The 11,717-nt window shown below is 48.9% G+C and overlaps 2 protein-coding genes across 2 annotated transcripts; both read left to right on the top strand.

The window, feature by feature from the left end:
• Nucleotides 1–6,197: 6,197 nt before the first annotated feature.
• On the top strand, nt 6,198–10,532 carry LOC310818179 (12-(S)-hydroxy-5,8,10,14-eicosatetraenoic acid receptor-like). Its single transcript, XM_083688991.1, has 2 exons — nt 6,198–7,363; nt 10,393–10,532. Exon 1 carries the CDS (start codon nt 6,341–6,343, stop codon nt 7,361–7,363), a length of 1,023 nt encoding a protein of 340 aa, XP_083545117.1. The 5' UTR covers nt 6,198–6,340; the 3' UTR covers nt 10,393–10,532.
• LOC310817981 (12-(S)-hydroxy-5,8,10,14-eicosatetraenoic acid receptor-like) lies at nt 10,375–11,388 on the top strand (the record flags this gene model as incomplete). Its single annotated transcript, XM_083688739.1, has 1 exon — nt 10,375–11,388. One exon carries the CDS (start codon nt 10,375–10,377, stop codon nt 11,386–11,388), a length of 1,014 nt encoding a protein of 337 aa, XP_083544865.1.
• Nucleotides 11,389–11,717: the final 329 nt, after the last annotated feature.

The raw sequence follows: 11,717 nt of genomic DNA, 5'->3' as shown, positions 1-11,717 counted from the left end.
AAAGATGGACCTCGGAATCCTTGGAATGGAATTGGTTAGTTGGATGTTAGTTCCTTGTATTCAGTCACCCACGCCCTTTCTTTTGAGTGTCTTTAAAATGGTCAAACAAACAAATATACAAATAAACTAATCAAACAGACATCAAGGGCCGGTTTCTAGTCTAGGAGTAGGGCTTAATCTGGGTCCAGGTAACCACAATCTGGGTCCAGGTAATCTTAATCTGGGTCCAGGTAATCTTAATCTGGGTCCAAGTAACATAGGTTTACCTGGGCCTCGTCAGGGTCCATTCTAGGCGGCCATGTTTGTCTCTCCTTGTGGCTTGGTAAGGCTCCATAGCTGCCGTTGTCTTCTCTCTCTACTCTCCCACTGCGCTCCATCCTTTCCCTGGGTAGTTCAGATGGAAACGGAGGGAAAAAAACACTTTCAAGATGGTGCCACGAGCTGGCAGAGTTGACAAACGTGAAAAACCACAATGATCTCTTGTCTTGGATTATCTCTCTTCTATCTCTCCGCCTACACAGCCTCTCTCTGCTTGTAAAGGCTATCAAGATGTGGTACATTTAGCTGACGCATTTATCCAAAGCGACTTACATTGGAAAAAAAAAATGGGGTACATATCAAGACATCAGCCTCCCCTGACTGGCACAGACTGATCCAATCTACTAAAATCGCTATGACGATGAGGTTCTACCTTAGAATGTGCGTTGCTCTCCCTCGTTCCCCGTTGATCTGGTTCAGGAACGCGGGACTCACTTCTGCTCTCACCATGTACGGCTTTGACAACGCCTGTTCTCCTGTAGGAGAGTAGGAGGATGGTGAATGGTGGACAAACAATAGGCCTCCACAACTGAGTTGGGCTCAATTCACTGGAAATTCTAATTCCCTCAATATAAGAACTGAATTCAGACTCGATTAATGATTCCTTGTGGAAGTCTATTGGTAATTTTCAATTAATCAATTGATTTTCAGATTCACTCCTGAATTCCATTGGGTGGATTAAAGTCTGAATTGACCGTGCTCACTGTAGACTACCGGCCATGAGGATCAGTAACGGGGGATTGGAACTCATGGAACGGCAGGAGGAGTAATATAAAAACACATGTGCACATCCTCCGATTTCTACCACCACCGGCCTCCCCTGCTGAGAATCTAGCCAGAATACAGTCCACTCACCACGCTTGTTGCCCTGGCGATGCCTGCCCTTCCTGTTCTCCTCACTTTGGGACGTTACTTTGGGGAGGAGGTCGGCTCTGAGCTCTGAGGAGGGGGTGGAGGAGCACGAGGGGGGGGGGTTTGACCTCAGCTCTGTCTCTCTGCTGCTGCTGCTGCTGTCCCCCCCCGAGACAGCTCTCTCTGTGTTCATGTCTCTACCAGGCTGTGCGAGTAGTAGGTCTGTCCCTGAGCTCGTGTTCCTACCAGACTGTGTGTGTACTGAGCTTGTGTTCCTACCAGACTGTGTGTGTACTGAGGTTGTGTTCCTACCAGACTGTGTGTGTACTGAGCTTGTGTTCCTACCAGACTGTGTGTGTACTGAGCTTGTGGCCCTAGCTTGCTGTGTGTTTAGTCGCAGGTCAGTCCCTGTCCCTGAGCTCGTGTTCCTACCAGGATGTGTGTGTGGCAGGTCTCTCTCGGTGATAACGTGTGTGTGTGGTGACCCTAGCCCTGAGTTTGTTAGCCTAGCTTGCTGTGTGTGTGGTGACCCTAGCCCTGAGTTTGTTAGCCTAGCTTGCTGTGTGTGTGGTGACCCTAGCCCTGAGTTTGTTAGCCTAGCTTGCTGTGTGTGTGGTGACCCTAGTCCTGTCTTGTACCACTGTATGTCCCTGAGCTCAGTGTCACTGTCACTGCTGGAGCTGGAGCTGCAGGTGGAGGTGGAGGTGGGGGTGGAGGTGGAGGGGTGATGGATGAGGTGATGGTGGAGGAGAGAGGACCCGGGCCTGTGTGTATGGGCCTGGGGGGCACCGGGGGCGCGGGGGCCGCTCGGCGGGCTCTCCCCGACATCGCTGGGGGCGTCGCTGGCGTAGTCGCCCTCGGACAGGTCCAGATGCCGGTCCTTGTGTCCCAGGTGCGGGGGGGAGGGGAAGGTGGGCCGCTGGCGGCACTGGGAGTTGGGGTTGTCCTCCTCGTCGCTGCTGGGGCTGCTCAGAGACGAGACGGGCATCACTGCTCGACCTGGCGCCCCATGACGACCCTGCGTTATCCTTTGACCTTTTGGCTGATTTCTGCGACGAGAGCCACTCCTGTCATCCGCAGACGGAGCGGAGAGAGGTCTGTTCTCAGTGACTCTGACTATGCGGTCGTTGACGGTCTTGAAGCCGACGCGCTGACCTTTGACCTCAGGGGGAACTGTGCTGTTTGTGTTCGGTTGTTGTGTGGGGGAACTTTTAAGAGGTTGCACCAACTGTAGCTCATTCACCTTAGCCTGTTTGTGTGTGGGGTCTGTTTTAGCTGCATATTTGTGACTCTGTGACATCATCATCTCATCACTTAGATCCACAGAGGTCACGTGTGGCGATCTGACTAGCCTTCTCTGTGACGCTGTAACACCCAACTGATCCCTTCTCTCTCCATCTCTCCTCTCTCCATCCCTTCTCTCTCCATCTCTCCTCTCTCCATCCCCTCTCTCTCCATCCTTCTTCTCTCCATCCCCTCTCTCTCCATCCTTCTTCTCTCCATCCACAGCAGTAACAGTGCTGTCAGTGTCCTTGCTGTGTATCTTCCCTCTCTGCTTCAGTGCCTTCTCCTGTCTGACTGTGTGGTGATCCCTGCTGTCTCTCTCTCGTGTGTCAGGTCCAGCTGTCTTCTCCCGTGGCTGGCCCAGGGCAGGGCTGGTCGTCTTCTCCCGTGGCTGGCCCAGGGCAGGGCTGGTCCTCTTCTCCCGTGGCTGGCCCAGGGCAGGGCTGGTCCTCTTCTCCCGTGGCTGGCCCAGGGCTAGGCTGGTCGTCTTCTCCCGTGGCTGGCCCAGGGCAGGGCTGGTCCTCTTCTCCCGTGGCTGGCCCAGGGCAGGGCTGGTCCTCTTCTCCCGTGGCTGGCCCAGGGCAGGGCTGGTCGTCTTCTCCCGTGGCTGGCCCAGGGCAGGGCTGGTCGTCTTCTCCCGTGGCTGGCCCAGGGCTAGGCTGGTCGTCTTCTCCCGTGGCTGGCCCAGGGCAGGGCTGGTCGTCTTCTCCCGTGGCTGGCCCAGGGCAGGGCTGGTCGTCTTCTCCCGTGGCTGGCCCAGGGCAGGGCTGGTCGTCTTCTCCCGTGGCTGGCCCAGGGCTGGGCTGGTCCTCTTCTCCCGTGCCTGGCCCAGGGCAGGGCTGGTCCTCTGGGAGGTCATGGGGTGTGTAGGCCTCAGCCTGGCCCTGTCCCAGAGCTCCAGAGAGGGGGCCGAGGAGCGTCTCTGCTGGCTGTCCGAGCCCAGGCCTGAGCTCACCTTCCTGGGCGTCTGGCTGAGGGAGGCTCTTCTCTTGGTTGTCTGCTGGACACTGTCCTTAGTCCGCTCTACCCTGGCCACGCCCTCTCCCTTCCTCTCTACCCTGGCCACGCCCCCTCCCTTCCTCTCTACCCTGGCCACGCCCCCTCCTTTCCGCAGGAAGTACCGCCTCTCAGCTGTTCTCTTTCCTGTTTGTCGAACATCTTTGTCCCCTCTCAGCTGTTCCTCCACAAACTCCTCAAACGTCTTCTCTCTCTCGATGACAGCAGGTCGGATGGGTCTCCAATGAGATAGAGAAAAAAATAAGTATTCAATCTTTTTTTCCACTTTCGTTCCGTGACTTTAAAAGTGGGTGAATGGAAGTGTTGTTAAAGTGCCTGCATTCACACTTTATATTTAGTGTTCTTATTACTGTGTAATTACAGCGTAATAACAAGAGCTGTATTATAATTGCTCATTGTAACGCTTTCTCTACCCTGCTCATAGGGTTCTGGTAAGGCTCAGAGCTGTAAGAAAGAGTACGGTAATTACAATGGTTATTACACTGGTATGTGATGGTAATTATAATGGTTATTACACAGGTATGTGATGGTAATTACAGTAGGCCTAATACAGGGGAGGCTAGTGGAGGTAGGAATCGGAGGACAGGCTCATTGTAATGCGTGGAATATTAACACACCATTCCTCATTCCATTCCACGCATTACAACGAGCCCATCCTCCGATTTCTGCCTCCACCAGCCTCCCTTGGCCTCATTACAGCAGCAATGTTAAGTGCTAGCATACCTGTCCTCAGGGTCGTCAGGCAGCTGTCTCCTGATCCCAAATGGTCTGACAGGACAAGGATCCGCCCCCTGGTCTATATCCTCCTCTCTGATTGGACAGTGATCCTCCCCCGGGTCTATATCCTCCTCTCTGATTGGACAGTGATCCTCCCCCTGCTCTGTATTCTCCTCTTTGATTGGTGAGAGGTTCCTCTGCTCCGCTGAAGGGATGTCTATATATCATACAATAAGACAATTACAGCCTGCGTGTTATATTCTACACCACGTGTGGGAGTTCTTCTCTATTTCTGAGCTGATGTGCCATATCTCACCACACAACACATGCGAATAGCCTGAACCCAGAATGTGCGGACGAGTTTCATTTCTCTGTTACTGATCGAGAACAAGATAAAGTCACAATTCGATATTTTAAGAATCGATAATGGCATAAACAGACAGTTCAGAGAAGACAGAGCGTTTTCCTTCTCCTCTGAGCCTCTGGGACATGTTTACACTAAGCCTGGTAACCAGACGTTCAGAGGGAATTCAAAACATAACAGTCCTCCAGCTACAGGAGTGCAAGTTGGGATTCACTACACTAGACACATTGCACTTAGCCGAATAAACTCACAGTGTGAAATAAATACAGAGACATGCTTTCTTTATACACAGGAAGTATGTTGTTTTTCACTGAAGGACAAACCATGAATATAGTTTGGACAGAAACTGCTTGAGGCCATTCCTGTTTGATCATTTACTCTTGAATTCACTCCCAGTCATGAGCCGGCAAATGATGCTGGATTATCTAATAGGAAACACATTGAGAAAGAAACACACACACACACACACACACACACACACACACACACACACACACATACACACACACACACACACACACAGGGTGGAAATAGGTCATGTCCTTCAGCTGGCTCTGAGACATCACCGTAGAAAGTCAACCAGTCTGAACTAGCTACTAATGCAACCACAGAATGGGTTTAAGGCATGCAATTCCACACACACACACAGACACACACAGACACACACACACACACACACACACACACACACACACAGAGAAAAAAAAACACCTCCCTTAGGACTCAACATTCCAAATGACTGGCTTGTTTACTTTTCTTTACATTTAGAAAACGTGGTTGGTTAAGACAACAACAACATGTCTGATTCCTCTCTATTATAAATCTGTCCTATTCCCACATGGAACATTCTCTCTACTTCTCTCAGAGAAGGTCTCACAACCTCTCAGAAACATTGCTAGCATTCCTGAATCCATGGAAAGAGAGAGAAGAGGAGAAGAGAGGAGAGGAGATATTCTCTGACTTCTAGCCAGCATCACCCTGTGGTCTCGTATGGTTCTCTCCCTGCGTCTCATCAATCAGATGTGTTATTTGAGCCAAGCTCAACTCCATCTCTCATCTTCCCAGGGATCCGATTGGGTTGCGCAACCAGAGCAACCCTTCCTGTAACACTACTTTTACATTCAGGAGAACCCCCCAGGACTAACTAGGAACTATGTTAGAATATGTTGGTCAATTCTCATGACAACTCATAGACTACCATGGCTGGCTGACGTATACTGTGTGAGACAGAGATGGTGCAATGTTTCTATAATGTTTTTGTCTCCCAGGGGATCAACTGTGTGCTTCTGTGTGTGTGTGTGTGTGTGTGTGTGTGTGTGTGTGTGTGTGTGTGTGTGTGTGTGTGTGTGTGTGTGTGTGTGTGTGTGTGTGTGTGTGTGTGTGTGTGTGTGTGCGCGCTTCGTCCTGCGGTGACTCGCCTCTTCAGGCAGGGGTGGAGCTACACAAACAAGTCTGAACAGTTTTGAACTCAATAGGAGCTGCCGTGTGTGTGTGTGTGTGGTTGGGTGTGTGTGTGTGTGTGTGTGTGTGTGTGTGCGCATGCCAGCAGCGCAATAAATTCCAGACTCAAGTGAAGTCGTCAGTTTCACCCACCGTCCCGACAGCTCAGGAGCTCTGCTCAGCTCACAGACACGGGGAAGTGACAACTTCTATTTTAGTTGCTTCTATTTTGCTATTCTGGACATTCTGATTTCTGAACACATATTGTTGGACTTGAGTCACGAGGGGACTGATTTTTTTCTGACTGCAGAGGATTTTTTTTTCTGACTTATCGAAGGTATTCACAGAATGGAGACGGCACACGTCTCTCCCATAGAGGACTGCGAGGCTAAAAACATCCGTTTGTACACGTTTTACGCGGCTGCTATGATAATCATCTTCATCCTCGCTCTCCCGCTGAACATCTCCGTGCTCCACCTCTTTATTTTCAAGCTGAAGTTCTGGAAGTCCAACAGCAACAATGTGTTCCTGTTCAACCTGGTGCTGGCCGACATTCTGCTGCTGATCTGCCTGCCCGTCAAGGCGTACTCCTACCTCCACGGGGAACGCCGCAGTGACAACGACGTGATCTGCAAGGCCATGCTCTTCATGCTTTTCCTCAACCGCGGCGCCAGCATCGCCTTCCTCACCGTGACGTCCATCGACCGCTACTTCAACGTGGTCCACGGCGGACGGAAGAACTTCCTCCGAGCGCTGAAGAAGTCCCCGCAGATCTCCATCCTGATCTGGATGCTGCTGCTGCCCCTCACCATCCCCACCATGCTCAAGACCTTCGAGTGCTGCAACAGCCACAGCCGCGGCGGGGACAACGGGACGCGGGAAGACGCGCTGGTCAAGGACGTAACGGACACCATGAGGGAGGTCGTCTTCTTCACCCAGATCCTCGTCCCGTTCTTCGTCCTGGTCTACTGCACGGTCCGCATCGTCAACCGGCTCAAGAGGAAGACGGTCGGTGACAGGACCAAGCTGAGGAGGGCCGTGTTCCTGGTGACCTCGGTCATGATGGTGTTCTCCATCTGCTTCCTGCCCTGTACCATCGCCAGGATGGTTCTGCTCATCGCTCGGGTCAAGGTGTGGACTGGGGAGGACACGGCGGCCCAGGTGTTCGACGGGCTCATGGTTCTGTCCTACATGGATTGTTTATTGGACCCTCTAGTGTATTGCTTCTGCAGCACCAAGTTCAAAGGCCTTTACCTCTCCAACTACTTCCCCTTCTTAGTGAAGGGAGATGTGCAGCTGCCTGAGAGCACAGGGAACTCTACAGGGAACACCCCCAATCCTAAACGCACCAACGCAACCACAGCGTATTAGGTAAGAGGAACTGTGAGTGTTTCTATAAAAAGAGAGGACTTTGAGACGGCGGTTTTTGGTGTGTGTGTGTGTGTGTGTGTGTGTGTGTGTGTGTGTGTGTGTGTGTGTGTGTGTGGACAATTGTTTTTCAGCTGGTAGCCTACCAACCAGACATGCATCCACCCCAACCCCACGCACCCTAAAAACCCAGAAAACCCCAGTTTTTACGGCTGCATTTCTCCCTGTTTGTTTGTTGCTCTGGTGAGACATATCAATGTCCTCTTGACCAATCACGTGTGTGTGATTCACTACCTACCCCTCTGTAATGATACAGTCACCTGGCCTGTCTCTCACCTATGATGTCATCGCGTTAAACGACTCATTATGACAACGCTGTCGGGACTAATCATTGTCTGGGACAGAAATATTCCCTTCATTAAGTGTGTCTGTGTGTCAGAGAAATGTTTGTTTGTGTTGTTATCACTACAATGACGTGGCTGTCTACACAGCTGTGTCTATATCTGTGTTGTGTTTGAGTGCTTTTCCTCTATTTGAAGTATCCACCTTCAACAGTACATTATCCACACCCATCAGAAGGCAACCGGAGCTGCAATCTGAGCTTCTCAGATTAGTCTCATTCAGACTCTCAGTCATACATTACATTAAACTGCCCTTAACCCTGTGTCATAACTTTGTAGTTAATCTTGGAACAACACTGCATCAATATTCTGTTACATAGTACTGTATGTTAGTAATTGCCTTGTTATTACATAGTAATGGAGTAAGGCGGTTTGTGTTATTACTAAGGACTGTACCTACCTAACAGCACAAACCGCTGAACTCCATAATAATACCCATGCAATTACCTAATTACTATGTAATAACCTGCTAACGTAATGTAAACGTAGTGTTACTCCACAGGTACAGCTCATACTGAATGTGATGTGTTACCAAACAATGTTACACAAGAGAGACCTGGCCTGAACACAGTTACTTATTTAGACTACACCCATGAGCAACATTTCCAAAGTTCCCCACAAAGGTGAGGTCATGTGGTCAGCTATGATTCAGATCTCACCGCGGGGGGGGCGCGTCGTCGCAGGCCCGGCCCCAGGCGAGCATCCATCTCCTGGGGAGGCTGGAGAGGTGTGCACCTCCCTGGGCCACTGGCAGTTCTTGGAACAACTCAGTGGGCTGTCGCTGGCAGGGAGGAGAGGAGGTCTGTCCACATCCACCTCAGGAGACGCTGCTGCAGGCCCCAGGCCCAACCACTGGCCCGAGGCAGGGGTGGGGAACAGCACGCCTAAGGGAAGGAACACAGGGAGAGTTTCATTCAGTTTGGTGAACCGTCCTCTTGAAGGTGAAGGTTTGGAACGTTCCATCTGATGAGACTGTGGTGAAATTAGGTCTTCCTGTTTCAAGGAAGCATCGATAAAGAGTTAGAATTATTTTGTTTTTTGTTTTTTTTTATATCAAAAAGGGAAGCAATAACATAATGTCATCCTATGAGGTCTTTCTCTGTCCAATCACCACTGAGAAACACTGCATGTTGTACAACCCTATTACAATGTGTGAATAATGTAAATAATGATCATTCAATAAAAACAATTACTATACTGTAAAAATGTCTTACTTGCTTTAACACTGCAGAAGAAAACATTTCTTAATTGCTGTAACACTGGAATGAAACAATTATTTAGGTATTTATTTAGCAATTTAGTTGACCGGGACGGTTCTAACCCTAACCCTAATAGTTTCCACATCAGTTTAAATGTGTCAGAGAGAGCTCATCTACTACACATCTGTAACATCTGTTTAAGTTATGAACATTTCACACCGTCCTATATTTAGTAACTTGGCCCAGTGAGAGTGGTTCTTACAGTAAATCCAACTGAATTCAGAAGGTTAACGATGGCTGACAGTCTGAGAGAGACACTGACATCTGAGTTGGCCTTAATCCTCTAAAGAATGCAAGTTTGGTTCTGCTTGAGAGAGAGATCATATTTCAACATCATCACTTCCTGGCTCAGTGTTTATCCTGTCAAGTGATAGGCAGCAGCAGAGTGACAGAAACAGTCTCTTAACTAAGTATTTATCATAACTGTATAACTGTCATATGAATGCCTATCGAGGTACTGTATATCAATTAACGAGTTAAAGATGGGATCTGTAATTCAAAGAACAAAGCGGGCTCCCCGCCACTTTTTTGGTAAACAGCTGAGGGATGGGGCTGGAGAAATGTAACCACTCTCAATTTCATAAACAGAGGACAGACCATCCACGAGATCAAAATGATAGTTTTAACCATGTTTTGAAGCTACATAATGTTGGCTTACAATTGCATTGTTTACAAGCAATAAAGTAAAACATGGTTATATTTTGGGTTCTGATGGGGTAAGACAGTTGAACTAAGCTCATGAGGCATTTAGTATATAAGTAATATTCTTCAAGAATCAATGGCTATATATCATTAATTTAAATGTATGTACCAATTACAGATTGCCCTTTTAAGCAGGTAATTTCATTATCTTTTCACATCAGTATTCCAATGCTGCTCAATACTGAATAGAATAATGAAAATAATACTATAAGTAATGAAATAACATACTGTAAATGGGTAATTTTATCCGGTAAATATGTACATCCCTTTAGAAACTCTATCTAGATTCCTCTCCTGGACTTGTTGTATCATGGCTGCTAGATGAAACCAGAGATAAACCTCCTTCACGTATGTGTCTGCTATGTTCCTGTAGATAAGCCCTTTAAACCACACCTTCTTACTTTCTCTTCCTCTGAATATCAGATAAAAGCAGCAGTTTGACGCAGAGTGCCCTACACGTCCCTATTTATCGCTGTGTGGTGGAGGTAGACACAGACATAGACACAGACACAGACACAGACACAGACACAGACACAGGCACAGGCACAGACAGAGAGAAGCTCTTTCTGCCTTGCTGAACATAGTATACAGTGGGTTCCCTAACTGGCAGAGGTTCCAGGTTCCATAAATCAACTTCTAATTCTGGACAACAATGTTTGTTCTTCTTCAGAACGCTTCCACCAACACCACTGCACAGGTTCCTCCTTCGCCGGACGACTGTAACATAACCAACAAGATGACCTACGAGATCTTCTCCTACGTGATCATGGGGGAGTTCCTCTTGGCCCTGCCTCTCAACCTCTCCATTCTCTACGTCTTCCTCTTCAGGTTCAAGTTCTGGAAGACCAACAGCATCTTCCTCTTCAACATAGTCGTGGCGGACCTCTTGCTGCTCATCTGCCTGCCGTTCAAGGCCTACCACTTCCAGCGGGGCGAACGGCACAGCGAAAACAAGGTGGTGTGCAAGGCCATGCTCTTCATGCAGTTCCTCAACCGCGGCGCCAGCATCGCCTTTCTCACCGTGACGTCCATCGACCGCTACTTCAACGTGGTCCACGGCGGACGGAACAACTTCCTCCGAGCGCTGAAGAAGTCCCCGCAGATCTCCATCCTGATCTGGATGCTGCTGCTGCCCCTCACCATCCCCACCATGCTCAAGACCTTCGAGTGCTGCAACAGCTATGGCCGCAACAGCCACGACATCACAGACACCATGAGGGAGGTCGTCTTCTTCACCCAGATCCTCGTCCCGTTCTCCGTCCTGGTCTACTGCACGGTCCGCATCGTCAAGCGGCTCAACAGGAAGACGGTAGGGGACAGGACCAAGCTGAGGAGGGCCGTGTTCCTGGTGACCTCGGTCATGATGGTGTTCTCCATCTGCTTCCTGCCCTGTACCTTGTCCAGGATGGTGCTGTTGATCGTGAGGGTGAAGGACCTCCCGGCGGCCGAGGAGATAACTGTGCAGGTCTACGACGGACTCATGGTGATGTCCTACATGGACTGCTTGGTGGACCCTGTGGTGTACTGCTTCTGCTACTCAGGGTTTAAGAACGTGTACATGTCCACGTTCTGTCCATTCCTGTTGAAGAGGAGGAGATGCAGTGATCCAAGCACTGATGAACAGAGGATGACCTCTCAGTCTCCCTCCCAGGTGAAGACAGTGTGATTTCATGTCATTTAAAGAAATATTAAAAAAATGTATTTGTTTGGGTTAAAGGCGCAATCTATAATTTTAAAGCTGTTTTTTTGATAAGTACATTCATGATATAGACGGGGCTGATGTTTTTTAGTTTTTTATTATTACATAATGGCTTTAATGTTAACATTAAGATTATTATAAGATTATAAATATTGTGTCTTTTTTAACAACATGAACCATCTGTTTTACTTATGTTACGCTTGTTGTTAAACATACTTCTTTGTATTCAAAGATGAGATTCTCCCTCATGTTCGAATTTCATTGATTCATGTTTTTAATTTTTTTTAGTGTTGTCT

This window comes from Argentina silus, assembly GCF_951799395.1.
Source record: "Argentina silus genome assembly, chromosome: 17".
Taxonomy (NCBI): Eukaryota; Metazoa; Chordata; class Actinopteri; order Argentiniformes; family Argentinidae; genus Argentina; species Argentina silus.
This window is presented reverse-complemented; position numbering and strand designations above follow the sequence as displayed.

What these genes read in the sequence shown, in the direction of transcription:
- LOC310818179 (XM_083688991.1), top strand. Translation starts at nt 6,341, where the DNA reads ATGGAGACGGCACACGTCTCTCCCATAGAGGACTGCGAGGCTAAAAAC.